Source organism: Coccinella septempunctata, chromosome 3, assembly GCF_907165205.1.
Source record: "Coccinella septempunctata chromosome 3, icCocSept1.1, whole genome shotgun sequence".
NCBI lineage: Eukaryota > Metazoa > Arthropoda > Insecta > Coleoptera > Coccinellidae > Coccinella > Coccinella septempunctata.
In genome coordinates, this window is record NC_058191.1 from 18,555,864 (window position 1) to 18,569,488 (window position 13,625).

At 34.4% G+C, this 13,625-nt stretch overlaps 1 protein-coding gene across 2 annotated transcripts in view; it reads right to left on the reverse strand.

The window, feature by feature from the left end:
• LOC123310549 (tyrosine-protein phosphatase 10D) overlaps positions 1-13,625 on the reverse strand; it is a 488,577-nt gene that overhangs the window by 83,036 nt on the left and 391,916 nt on the right. For both annotated transcript variants that reach the window (XM_044894063.1, XM_044894062.1), the window contains exons 14-16: positions 8,246-8,432; positions 2,201-2,458; positions 490-638 (exon numbers count right to left, since the gene is read on the reverse strand). In XM_044894063.1, the coding sequence (XP_044749998.1) occupies positions 490-638; positions 2,201-2,458; positions 8,246-8,432 (594 nt within the window). The remainder of the gene's footprint in view (positions 1-489; positions 639-2,200; positions 2,459-8,245; positions 8,433-13,625) is intronic.

The following is a 13,625-nucleotide window of genomic DNA, read 5'->3' on the forward strand; positions in this document are numbered from 1 at the left end:
GGCTCGTAGCCTACGTTCCCAGTTTTCGGGGACACATTTTACGGCGATCGTTCTCCTTCTCTCTACTCTCCACATACATGTAATTGAAACTTTATTTCAAATAAACAGCTGCATAGAGAAACGTTTGAATCTTATGATTGGCGCATAGAGACACGCCAAAATTTTATGATTGATGCGACTCTCAAATATTTGCGTGCGGAAAAGTAGTATACTTTCCAAACGTCAATGCTTGTGGAAAGTTATACTTTCGTAGTTGGTTCTGTCTGTGTCTGTGTTGCTCCATATTAAATGCCTTTGATCTAAATATCATAAAATTTCGACATATTAAATGCATATTTAGCAAGAGATTAGCGAGGAATCAATTTCTAATATTAAATGCCTTTGATCGAAATATCATAAAATTTCGACATTGACAATTAGAGCGATGTTACAATTTTATTAAGACCCAGTATTACTTGAAGATTATTTATTGTTGATTTCTAAACTCACCTGCAATGGACTACAATAGGTCTTTGATCTGACCCAACCCTTTCTCTGAACGCTCTCACGAATCTCACTAAGGTGTGTGGAGGGTTTGGAACACCAAAATCGGGCCAAGTAGAGAAATGAAAATGTCGAACAACTCTTTGTTGATCTCCCTGATCAAGAATATTAAGAATTATTTTTTATAAAGATGTATTCGGTTTGTGATGTAACGTGCGTTCAAAAAAATTCGTCGTCAAGTAGGCTATGAAATTTTGAAGGCTGATGTTCGGTGGCTGAACGTATGTCTTTCCTTGAATTACTTCATCTTCCCAAAATGTAAACAATGATGACATCAACCTATATGTCGTAATTTTGTACGGAAAGGCACTTTTCAGAAAAGGTTACCTGTAAATTTCACCCAACGTTCGAAAAGCATTTCTTTCATTGAGTAAGATGACAAGAATCCAAACAATCTGAGGCGGTTAGAAAAGTTCTTCGTAAAAATTTTAACCGTCCACTATTTTCATACGTAAGAGACATGAATCTTGAATTGATCATGGTAGTATGTTTTTTTGTAAGAAGGTTCTAGTTACTTCAGTCATATGAATAGATCACAGTAAGATTCTCAATAATATGTTTATTAATTCTCTATAAATATTGAATTGATTCAGTCATTACTGAAAATCCATGACTAAACTAAAAGAACTGAATTACATGAAAATAGCTATTGGACAATTTATTAAAATTCAATTCAGCTATAAAAAGGCATGATGCTTTCTCCTTCATAACGTTCTGCTATTGAAGTTCCATAAAAGAAAGTAGGTCCACATTTTGCCTTTGACTTCAGTATGATACTGAACTCCAATTTTTCTCGGATGCTACAAGGTTAGGTAATCACAACCATTTCAGTTTTCTGATAACATGTCAATCTTTATGAAAACAAATGGATATCTTTTTTTCAAAATCGGGTGGCATATGCCAACGGATACTCCATCCACTTGAGATAAAATCTGAAGAGAGGTTTGTCGAGCTTCTGTCACCATGTTTTCATTATAACTGAACTCTAGAGTTTTCTTTTTTGGTATACCACTTCCTTTTTTTTGAGCATACCTGTTTCGTCAACACATCGCAAAACAGTACAATGGAAAAATTCATTCTTAATAATCTACAGCAACATAGGCTTCAATGAAGTCGCCGGAACAGAATATTTCCATTTTCTTTCAATTTTCTTTCCAATTTTGAAGTAGAATTCAATAGTAAAAGTCTTTCACACGTACGTAAAAACCATCTTTATAATTTGCTGATAATTTTAATTCAACAACAACCCAAAATGCTAAAATGACAGTTCACCTGGAAAATAGTAAAGCACGAGCTAAGAATTACGTTTAGACACGAAATATCGACGTTCAAAATTCCAGAGCCTACTTGATGACGAATTTTTTTGAACGCACGTTATATGTTATGCATTTTGACTTTAATGAGTGGTTGCTAAATGTTGAGCTTACTTTAATTAGAAAAATTCATACAGGTCTTTTATGAATGATTCTAATATCGCAGTTAGTTTTAAATTACTGTTTGTCGTTTCCTACTGATAAGTTTAGAACAAAAAATCATAGAATTTCAAAATTAACCCATACTACGATGTTCATCAAGCATTTATCAAAATCCTATATGTACAGGTAGGAATGTATTAAAAAGCTCGGATAGTAAGAATGAAAGAATTTGTTGATCTTACCCGACAGACCATGAATTCTGACACATTCCAGTCCGGATATCTGGTTTCGTTCAGAATCTGTACAGATATATCGCCATAATATACAGGTAGAGTATCATACGGCCAATAGTGGTCACATTTTTCGCGGCCTTTTTCCACGCATCTTGTAAGCATAATGATGGCCCTCGAATTCGATTCCCAAACCATTCTCCAGAAATCATCTCTTGTGGAATGTAGGGGTCCTTGTGTAACGATGAATTCTCTTGGTGAATTGTGACCCTTTAAAAAATATATTTATAGGATGAATGTGCCTTTTCTTAAGTATTGTCCAGATAATGGATTATAAGTTGCAAAGAAATGGGAATACCATTACTATCGCAAAATAGTTTAAGAAAAATAATGCTCAGAAAAGTCTGACTTCATTCATTTTGTGAATATAAATCTATATCAGTTTACCAGTCCCTCATATGAGGAAGAATGTATCTATACATTTGTAAAAACGTATATACATTTTCTCCCGAGATCAGCATCCTATTCAACATTCATAGATTATAGATATAGATTATAAACAGAAAACAGACAGGATTTGAACCAGGTTATTATTGGGGCACGATGGATCAACAGAAAACGCTGCGTAAAGTTATTCCTGCTGCTTTCACGAAAAGTGCAAATGAATTAGAAAAACTGTTATCTGAAGAAGCAACCCTACGAAAAGTACAAGTTGCTTGGGAAGTTCTATTCCAGAAACAAGAGAACTTGTTGATAGCCAAGAGAGAAGTATACAACTCTCTTTTGCAAGAAGACGTGAGTGAGGATGAATTATTGTTGAAAATGGAATCATGCGAAGGGTATAAAAGATAATTAATCGATCTCAGAATTACGTACGAAAATTATCGTAGAGAGCATGAGAACACAGTGCCTGATGATGGTGATCGCCTTTCTATATGGTTCAACTGTGAGTACTTCTGCAGTAAAAGGTAGGCGTTAATTTGAATTACTCACTATAGAATTCAAAAAGTTTGGAGGGGAAGTACGCGACTGGCTTTCTAATTGGGTTTCAGTATCTGAATCAAGCAACGATACCCAATTGTACAGCCTTGAATAGTATATAACATTACTAGCAAGGTAAGAGGGTTTTTACTGGCGAATGGAGGATATAACTGATATAACTTGCCTGCGGCTCGTCAGTTACCTCCTCGGTTACCTCCTTGAGCCAGTAAAACCCGTTACCTTGCATGTATTGTTTTATATTTTATTTGTTTCTCATTTGTAAAAAGGTTAGATAAATTCCAAAAAAATCTCAATAATTTGTCGCAAATGTCGTAAGCTATGGAAGCGTTGCCATGAACATGTCTGTTTTTTTTTTCTTTACATTTGTTTTGGCGAAAGCGAAAATGAATGTACCAAAAGAAATGATTATTTAGGCAGCCAGCAGTGCAGCTTCAAGTTTATTACCTGCAAAATCAGCTTCAAGGTACGAGTGAGTGGCAAAATAAAAATAGTGTGATTGGGGTAACGAAGATGTTTTGTTGGTCTACTTGAATCAACTATCAGCTAGATTCAGCCCTAATACTTTATGGTCTATGCTGAAAAGCTGCTTGGAAATGAAAGAAAATGCCCCTGTTCGCAGGTGTGTTTTCCTTAAAAAATTTAATTAAAAAATATGACGTTTAGTTGTCATTTGCAGATTTCAAAAGATAATAGCGTTTCTGAAACGAAAAAATGAGCGTTATACGCCAAAAAAGGCCAAGGTATTAAGTAAAGAAGAGGCTGAACAATTTCTTTTACATGCTCCTGATGACCAGTGGTTACTGGCGAAAATTGTAACAATATTTGGGATTTTTTGATGTTGTCGATGTGACGAAATTCTCTGCTTAAACATGAATGATGTAGAAGATATGGGAAAATACGTTATTGTGACATTGCGGCAAACAAAAAATTTAACAACAAGAAGATTCAGCATAACCGATGATGGCTGCAGCTTCAAGCCCTGCATGTTATACAGAAAATATGTAAATCTTCGGCCTCCTGGAACAGAAAGACTAAGATTTTTTTTGACATACCGACATGGAAAGTGCATTTCCCTTGATGCTGGCCAGCACACTATTGGTGGTGTCCCAAAGCAAATAGCGAAATATTTAGGTTTAAAAGACCCAGAGTTATATACCGGCCACTCTTTTCGCAGAACTGGAGCCACTATGGTTGCGGATTCGGGTGGAGATATTTTTAGGAGGGTGGAAGAGCACCGAAATTGCGATGAGTTATGTCGATGATTCGGTCAACAAAAAAATCGAAATGTCTAGCAAATTATTTGGTAGTAAGGAGAGTACAAATGCTCTGCAGTCCTCGAGTTCAGCAGTTTCTGAGTCAACAGATGGTTCATCATCATCAGTATCAACTCTTTCATCATCAAAAATCTGTGTTACTGGAAATAACACTTGTACCATGATTTTTAACATATATGACGATAAAACAAAATTTTCTAATGTAAATAATACTACTTACTTGTAAAAATTTTGCAAGTTGACTGTCAGTTTTACGAGTTGGTGACTTGATAAAATGAACTTTCTTGATTAATATTGTGTTTTTGGAAACTGACGTTTACAAATGAGAAACAAATAAAATAGTTGAAAGTTTTCCCCCTGTTGGTGAAAATTATGAAAAAGTAATTGACAGCCTAATTTCGCGTTTGAAAGGAAATAATTGCAAATAGAAGAACTTTTGAAACTTGTTATCAATAAGGCCACGTCAAACCATAAAATGACAGTCTCAACATTAAATGATAAGCTTGAAACACAGTTGAGGGCTCTTGACTCACTTGGTGTCAAAATTGATATTTAGGAAGCTATGATATTTCCCTTAATCGAACCTTGCCTTCCAGAAGATTTATTGCGTGTTTGGCAGCAGTGGCGGCTCGAGCATATTTACCGTGGGTCGGCAGGTATATATATATATATATATTATATATATATATATATATATATATATATATATATATATATATATATATATATATATATATATATATATAGATGAAATTTGCCGAAATGAAACAGTAAGGGATGAATTTGGGTACAAGGCAATATCTGGCAGGAGTTAACAATCAATCGTCATCAACATCTATATTTCGAACTTTTTAACTTTTTAACTGAGATGTTTTTCTGATGCTCTCTTTGCTAATTTAAATAATAGTCTTGTCAGATGTAAGTTATTAGGTGTTTATTTTTCTAGTTTTTTACAATGTATACATTGCAGCATCCTGATGAAGAACAGCTAAAAGTTCGAAATATAGATGTTGATGACGATTGATTGTTAACTCCTGCCAGATATTGCCTTGTACCCAAAATTCATCCCTTACTATATATATATATATATATATATATATATATATATATATATATATATATATATATATATATATATATATATATATATATATATATATATATATATATATATATATATATATATATATATATATATATATATATATATATATATATATATATATATATATATATATATATATATATATATATTTACATCTGGCATACTATGTTGCGTCCATACATTGTCTTTGGGCCATACACTATTGCGTCCTGAATAATACTGCGTCCGTATACCGGACGCAGCATTGTTTTTCGAAGTTCTCTCTGGCATTTCGAGGGATTCAACGACAGGGGCGGTCGCAAATTGTGAAGGACGTCGAGAGCTATCTTTGGAGCAACTATAGATTCCATTCATCTTTTGATAAAAGAGTTATTCTATGTTGAAAAACATATCTCCAGACGCAGTAAAGTGCTTCTCATGAAACCTAAAGTATATTTTTAGTTCACGCAAATACCGCTTCGGGGGCGCTTCAAATGATGTAAACTGATATACAGTCAATATACATCTTTCACACGACGCATAATGTTGCGTCCTAAATCTGGCAACAGTGGATACGAGTAAACCAAGTTGAATTTGCACAACTGAAATGATTTAGCTTCCTAGGCCCCAAGGTCATCTCGACACTCTGTTATGTGAATGAATTGGATTCATAGGCCATAGCAGGCCCGATTGAAGTGCCCCTATGGTGTTCTTTTAACTGATATTGTCATTATTATTTTTTCGAATAAATAAACATTTCTTACTCACGTGTTGTATACAGAATTTTATACCAATTAGAAATCAAACGATAACACTTTCCAGAGAATTATCGGATTTATGAAATGACATGAAAGGTATCGCTTTATCCGATGTTTATGTCATTTCATTCACTTGTGAAATGAAAAAATTTTTATTCTACTGGATGAATAAACGTCATCCTACTCTTGTTGCTATAGGTTGAATCATGTCGTCTTTAAATTTAATCAGATATACCTAATATATCGCAGTTAATCATTTCAGATTTTTCTCCACTTGTTTAGTCAGGAAAAGCCTTAACTCCGGTTAATATGAAATTCTCTTGAAAATCCAATTCTTCGTACAATAACTGCTGGGATAAAACAGAATATTAAGCTCTCAGATTCTGATTGAATCTAATCGGTATGTTTATGGAACATATAATTTTAGTAATTGATTGACTACAAGTTGCGTTGCACTGTGACCGTAAGATCTATTGTGCCGACCAGAGTTCTAGTGAACTCCAGTATCTGGGATGGCTATGGCATTCTGTGTACAAGGTGATCTGGAGTTCAATCCTCCTCCCTAAAGGAACTACACTTGTGAGTTCCCGATAGACCCATTTTCATTAGTTACTTCCTGAGTATGGAATATAGTGAGAAGATATAGCAAATACCTGCTAATATCCTGATACTTCTTAAATCTCGCAGTGTTAAAGATACCAAAAAAAGTATATTGGGTTCCAAGCAATGCATCCAAACTCCAGTTTGCTCCTCACAAATCATGGTTTCCGAATCAGAAAAATATCTGCTATTACGCACGATGAATCCATACATTCTTGGCGTCGAACCAAGTAAATAATTAACGTGAAGAAAAAATGTAAAACTTTGATCAAAATAATGCCAAGATCTCTTTTCTCCGTTTCTCTGCTCAGGACGCTGCCATCAAGACTATAACTATACAATAGATAGTTCTTTTTTCTGGTGTACGTAACGACATTGCACTCAGAAATGCTCAATGGTAGTAGATTTCGGCCACACCAAATCAACAATGACTCCACAAAGCACGCTGCAGGAAACGCAGTCTACAATAAAACCTATAGCACCAAAGATTTGAAAATCGTCGGCATGAGACAATGCACGAAAGGATTAATTAGGTGAATCCTCACTTGTTCAAACTTCTGGGAGTGGATAACTGGAGTGGAGGGCCTCCAAAATTCCCTGACCGACTCTTTGTTCCAGATTCTGAATTGAAAACCGAAATTCTTGTCAAGAATTAAAATTAAATAAAAATCATTCAAAACAAAAGAATTTTTCTAAGACAGACCATACTGTAGCATTTTTCGATTAAAAATTGGAAGGAGAGACTGTCGAATGCCCGTGACAGGTCAAGAAAAAATCCCGTGGCATGATGCTTATCGAGGAAATTCATCATCCTGTCCAGCAGAATCCTCTCGAAGACCTTGGCAAAGACAAGCTCAACTGTGTATAGAGGACACACAAACAATTACAAATAACCTATATTTGTAAAGTCCACTATGCTTATTTTGTACAAGCTGCAGAGTGCTTTCTTCATTTGGTTCATATTTTCCACAAGCCCAACTTTGGAACCACTCGGTATATTCAATTTGATTTTCAGGAGAATATATTGAGTGGATCATCGACTGATCGACATAGCAGCGAAAGCTGAAATTCAGGACAGCCTCATTAAAATTTGATTGAAACAAAATATGGCCATAAAACGCCCTCCATATGGGAATTCATGGAAATGAAAGTACAAGAAAACTGAATAAGACCAAAGTTATTCACTTGTTAAGTACACTCAACTATTAGACAGCCTGTATATATTTTTGAACTCAATGGCAGTCAATCCGCTTCGACGCGCCCGATTCAAATCATGTCGCAATATATAACATTAAACGGATGAAAAAGAGTTCTTAAATATTTACTGAATGTTACTCACTGGTACATAATTTGCGTTGATGTAGTCAGAACCCTCTTCATCATCGACTGGCTGTAATTTTACCCTTGAATGATCGTAAGGTAAAATGTTCGTGAACCTATTCTTTGGTCTATTGCACGGTAGATCGGCGAAGGTGCACGGCTGATCCCTACCCACATGTTTCAGTTCTTCAAACTCTTCACTAAATCTGGAACAGAAATAATAATGTAGAATCTTCATTGTGTAATAGAAATTTCCTCAACTGCTGAAACTGAAGTGATAAAATATAAAAGATTAACAGTTATTCAGTCGACTAGTTTTATGATGAGTGCGATTTAACGAATGGTCATCCTAATAATAAAAATAAACACAGAAAAAAAGGGACGATGCAGGCAAAACACAATAAACATCACCCCTAAAGCTCGATAGAACGGACAGAGCTGCCACGACACCTCTGGGATAGAGGAATTGTTAACTTGTCCAACCGCATGTCCCAGGAAATTGAAGGAATTCGAAATATTTCCCGAACAATTCAAAATCATACTGCTGGTCGTGATCGGACCTCCTAACGTGTTTATTGAGAGTTTCATTCATTATTTTGGAAGTACTTAAGGAGTTGGTTGATGCACAAATTCATCCTGTGTAACCCAAAATGATATTCATTCATTCATTGTATACTTCAGAAAAAACAAAAATATCCAAAAGAAATAAGACTTAACAGTGTCTTTTAAGAGATTTTACAGGGTGTTTCATGAGTCGTTGGCTATAGCCCAATGGCGAATGTAGGTCATCCAGGCCTTTCAGAAAACTTGCTTGTTTTGTATCCTAAGAATATTAGTTTCGGAGATACGGGGTGATTCATCAACATTGGCCTAAATTTGCGATACCTATAACTCTGGAATGCAAGGTCCGATTTCGATCAAATTATGTGGGTTTGTTCACTTCAGAAAGCTCCTCCAAAGGGTTCATGAAATACCAATATATTCAGGGCAGTACTCAGAATATCATGATTTTTCATTCAAGCCACAAAATGAAATTTTTTACATCCCCCACAGAAATTTCGTTATTGACATGAAAAACTTCATAAACCATTCTAACGAATTCAGTTTTCACTTTGCATGGCACACTTGTCACAAGGGAATAGGAACCGGACGAATTCATATATTATGTCATTTTTTCGAAATGCGATCCTGTTTTTATTCCTTCGGTGATAATATTTATTGTCCTTTGACGAGATTCTGAATTTTTTTAATTCTGTTCAATTCTTTTTCATTTTGAGCCCTCAACACATACTGAGTGTTCGAAAAAAAGTGTTTAAGAGTATGCAAAGTCGAGCTGTGAATTCTTTTGAAATTACATATATGGTATTTAGATACAAATGATTGAAACCCTCTTGGAAAATGTAATCCGTAAGTGCATTTGCTTTATAACACACACAACTATTAAAATTTATTTTTCCGAAAAACCTTAATCTTTTTATTTCTTTTCATAAAACAACAATGAAACCGGAACCGGACGAATTCATGTTTTATGACATTTATTCGAAACGCTGTCCAGTTTTCATTCATTTGGTGATATTATTCATTGCCTTCGGTCGAGATTTTAAAGTTTTTTGAAATTCTGTTCAAATCTTTTTCATTTTAAAGCCTCAGTTCCCACTGAGTGTGCGTGAAAAAGTGACAGACACTTCTGACTTCGCGAGAGGATTTTGCGGCAGAGGATAGAAGAAGCCTGTGCAGAAGTTAAACAAAATCACGATATGATAAGCAGGGCAATATTTGTTGCCCTTAAAATCCGATTATTTAATATGATTTTAAGCGCTAGGAAATGTGCCGAGAAGGAAGAACTTCATTTCGGACATCTTTTATGATAGTACATTTTTTCATCGATGAAGAATAAATTTCAATAGTTATGTGTGTTTTGAAGCAAATACACTTACGATTTACATTTTCCAAGATGGTTTACATCATTTGTATCTAAATTCACAGCTCGACTTTCCATACTCTTAAACACTTTTTTACGAACACTCAGGATGTGCTGAGGGTTTAAAATGAAGAATAATTGAACAGAATTTAAGAAAATTCAGAATCTCGGCAAAGGACCATAAATATTATCACCGAAGGAATAAAAACAGGACCGCATTTCGAAAAAATGACATAAAAGATGAATTCGTCCGGTTCCTATTTCATTGTGACAAGTGTGCCATGCAAAGTGAAAATTGAATTCCTTGGAACAAATGATGAAGTTTTTCATGTCAATAACGAATTTTTTGTAGGGGATGTAGGAAATATAGATTTTGGGGCTTGAATGAAAAATCATGATATTCTGAGTACTGCCCCGAAAATATTAATATTTCATGAAGCTTTTGGAAAAACTTTGTGAAGTGAAGAAACCCATAAAATTTGATCGAAAGCAGACCTTGCATTACAGAGTTATAGCTTTCGCAAATTTAGGTCAATATTCATGAATCACCCCGTATCTCCGAAACTAATAGCCTTGGGATACAAAAGAAGCAAGTTTTCTGAAAGGCCTGGATGACCTGCATTCAGCATTAGGCTATGGCCAACGACTCATGAAACACCCTGTATAACAAATTATTATGTTTATATATAATTATTCAACGGATATATCAGATTGCCCCTACAGTTTTCTTCAAAAATTTTATTATCCTTAAATCGAAGAACTTTGTGAAGTTACGTAATTAACTGAATTAGATGAAGGCTTCATTTCATTGAGATTAATCAGCACAATTCGAATGAAATAAATCGGAGTTGATGAATGTGGTCGAAACAACATATAAATCAACAATTTCAGAAAATGCGTGTTAATTCACAATCACAGAAACACTCAAGTTTGATTTCTCAAAATTCGGACTTAACAAAGGCGAAAGGAACTGATATACATAATTTCCACTAGGATGAATATTTTACCACTACATATATTTCGCAATCGATTGTGTTAAGGAAATACATGCGTGGTAACAATTTTATTCATTTGAAAATCGTGTTTTTGAGTTTCTCAAGTTCAATTATGAATTTTCATCAAGGTATCGGCAACATTAATTCGAAATATACATATATGAAGGTTACCAATATGAGTATTTTATGTGAATCGAAAATTCTGTAACCTGAGCTGTATGAACTAATAGAGAGAGAGAGAGAGAAAATAACTTTATTGAATGCTATTCAAAGGGCTAACGACCGAGGTCTTCCTGCCCATGTACAATTTATATTTTACAATATAATGATATGTGAATTGTATGTGAGTCTGTGCAATATAAAATGTCTAGGATATTAAAGTAGGCTAAGTAGGTATTGAAATATAGGTTGTTCTGGTAATTTTCTTTTGGGTCTTTCGAGGTGAGATATGCTATGTGATAGTGGTTCTATTGTATCAATGTTATGCTGTTGACTGATGAATTTCTTGTTTAGTTTATGTATTCTGCTGCTTATTGGTTCTATTTTCGTTTTCTCATAAAGATATTCGTTGGCTGGGTTATATAGTGGATTGTTCGGATGTCTTATTTTGGTGATCTTTCTCAGACTAGTGCGTTCAGCCACTTCAATCATTATGATCGCACTTTTATTGCATTGTCCCAGGATTTGGTGACCATATTCTAGCAGAGGTCTGCAGATCATCTTATAAATTTTGCTGGCTGTCTCTGTGCTGATACCTTCATTTTTGTATGTCAGTTTTCTGAAATGGTCAGCTCTGTTGATAGTTGCTTGTTTAGTTGATTTAATATGCATTTTAAAATTCAATTTGTGATCAATAATCATTCCAAGATATCTGCAATTTGTGCTTGGTTTTAAAGTGGTGTTGTCCAAGGTTAGAGTCGGTGAGTTTTGGTTGCTTTTATGGTGAAAGAGCAAAAATTTTGATTTTTTTGGGTTGAGTTTTATTCTCCATTTTCTTAACCATATAACCAAGGTGTTCTTCAATTGTTCCAATCTATTCATTGTTTCTTGTGTACTTTTACCATGAGCAATAAGTGTGGTGTCATCTGCAAACTGTAAAATATAACTGCATTTGTTTGTAGGATGTTCTGGTAAGATATCCGAGCAATACAGGTTGTACAGAAATGATGATAGAGGGGAGCCTTGTGGAAGTCCTTGTCTGGGGGTGAATTTGTTGGAAAGCGAGTTCTTGACTTTTACCTGAATTGACCTGTCTATGAGGAATTCTTTAATCAATCTTGTCAGATATATGGGACAGCCCAAGTTATGTAGCTTATAAATCAGTCCAGCATGCCAAACACTGTCAAATGCTTTTTGAATATCCACAAATATTGCTGCAGTATGATTTCCCTCTTTTCTTTTACACTGTACAGGGTGGGCAAATTTCGATGTTTTAGCACTACAGTTTTTAAACCAGAGGAGATAGACAAAATCTGATACCCCATTCTCGTTCTCTTTTTCTGAGAAACTTACAATAGTAGTAGTGATTTTTGGCCACTTTCTTTTGTTTTAGAGTTATAAGCAAAAATTGGAAAAATGGCGATATCGAAATACATTTATATCTCCGCTTATATTGATGATAGAGCTCTGAAATTGAAACATTATACAGGCACTTTTCTACGTAGAATCCAGTGGCGTGCTCGCCTTTTCAGCAGGATTTTTAATTACGAAGCTATGACCCAAAGTTATGTTTTTTTGAATGAGAACACTAACTTTCTATGCAATTTTTTGAAAGAGTAATGAAAGCTGATTTCAAAAATATATGACATCATATGGTTTGTATCAATATAAATAATAGAAAATGGTCAAAAACCTTTTTTCTCAATATTTCTATGGTTTCAACTTTTGATGAGCACAGAAACATATAGCATCGTATGATTACCACTGTCTCTTTATATGAGTCCTTTCATTATTATGAAAATTTATGAAATATATCTTGATTCAAATTTTGTGAAAATTGGTAAAAAGCATAGAAAGAATGACATTGCCGGAAGGAGACTGCTTTTGTTATAGGAAACTCTATTTTTCTGTGCTCGTCAATAGTTGAAACCATAGAAATATTGAGAAAAGAGGTTTTTGACCATTTTGTATTATTTATATTGATACAAACCATATGATGTTATGTATTTTTGAAATCAGTAAAAATTAAGCTTTCAAAAAATTGCACAGAAAACTAGTGTTCCCATTTAAAAAAACATAACTTTGGGTCATAGCTTCGTAATTAAAAATCCTGCTGAAAATAATGTATAATGTTTCAATTTCAGAGCTCTATCATTAATAGTAGCGGAGATATAAATTTATTTCGATATCGCCATTTTTCCAATTTTTGCTTATAACTCGAAAACAAAAGAAAGTGGCCAAAAATCACTACTACTATTGTAAGTTTCTCAGAAAAAGAGAACGAGAATGGGGTATCAGATTTTGTCTATCTCCTCTGGTTTAAA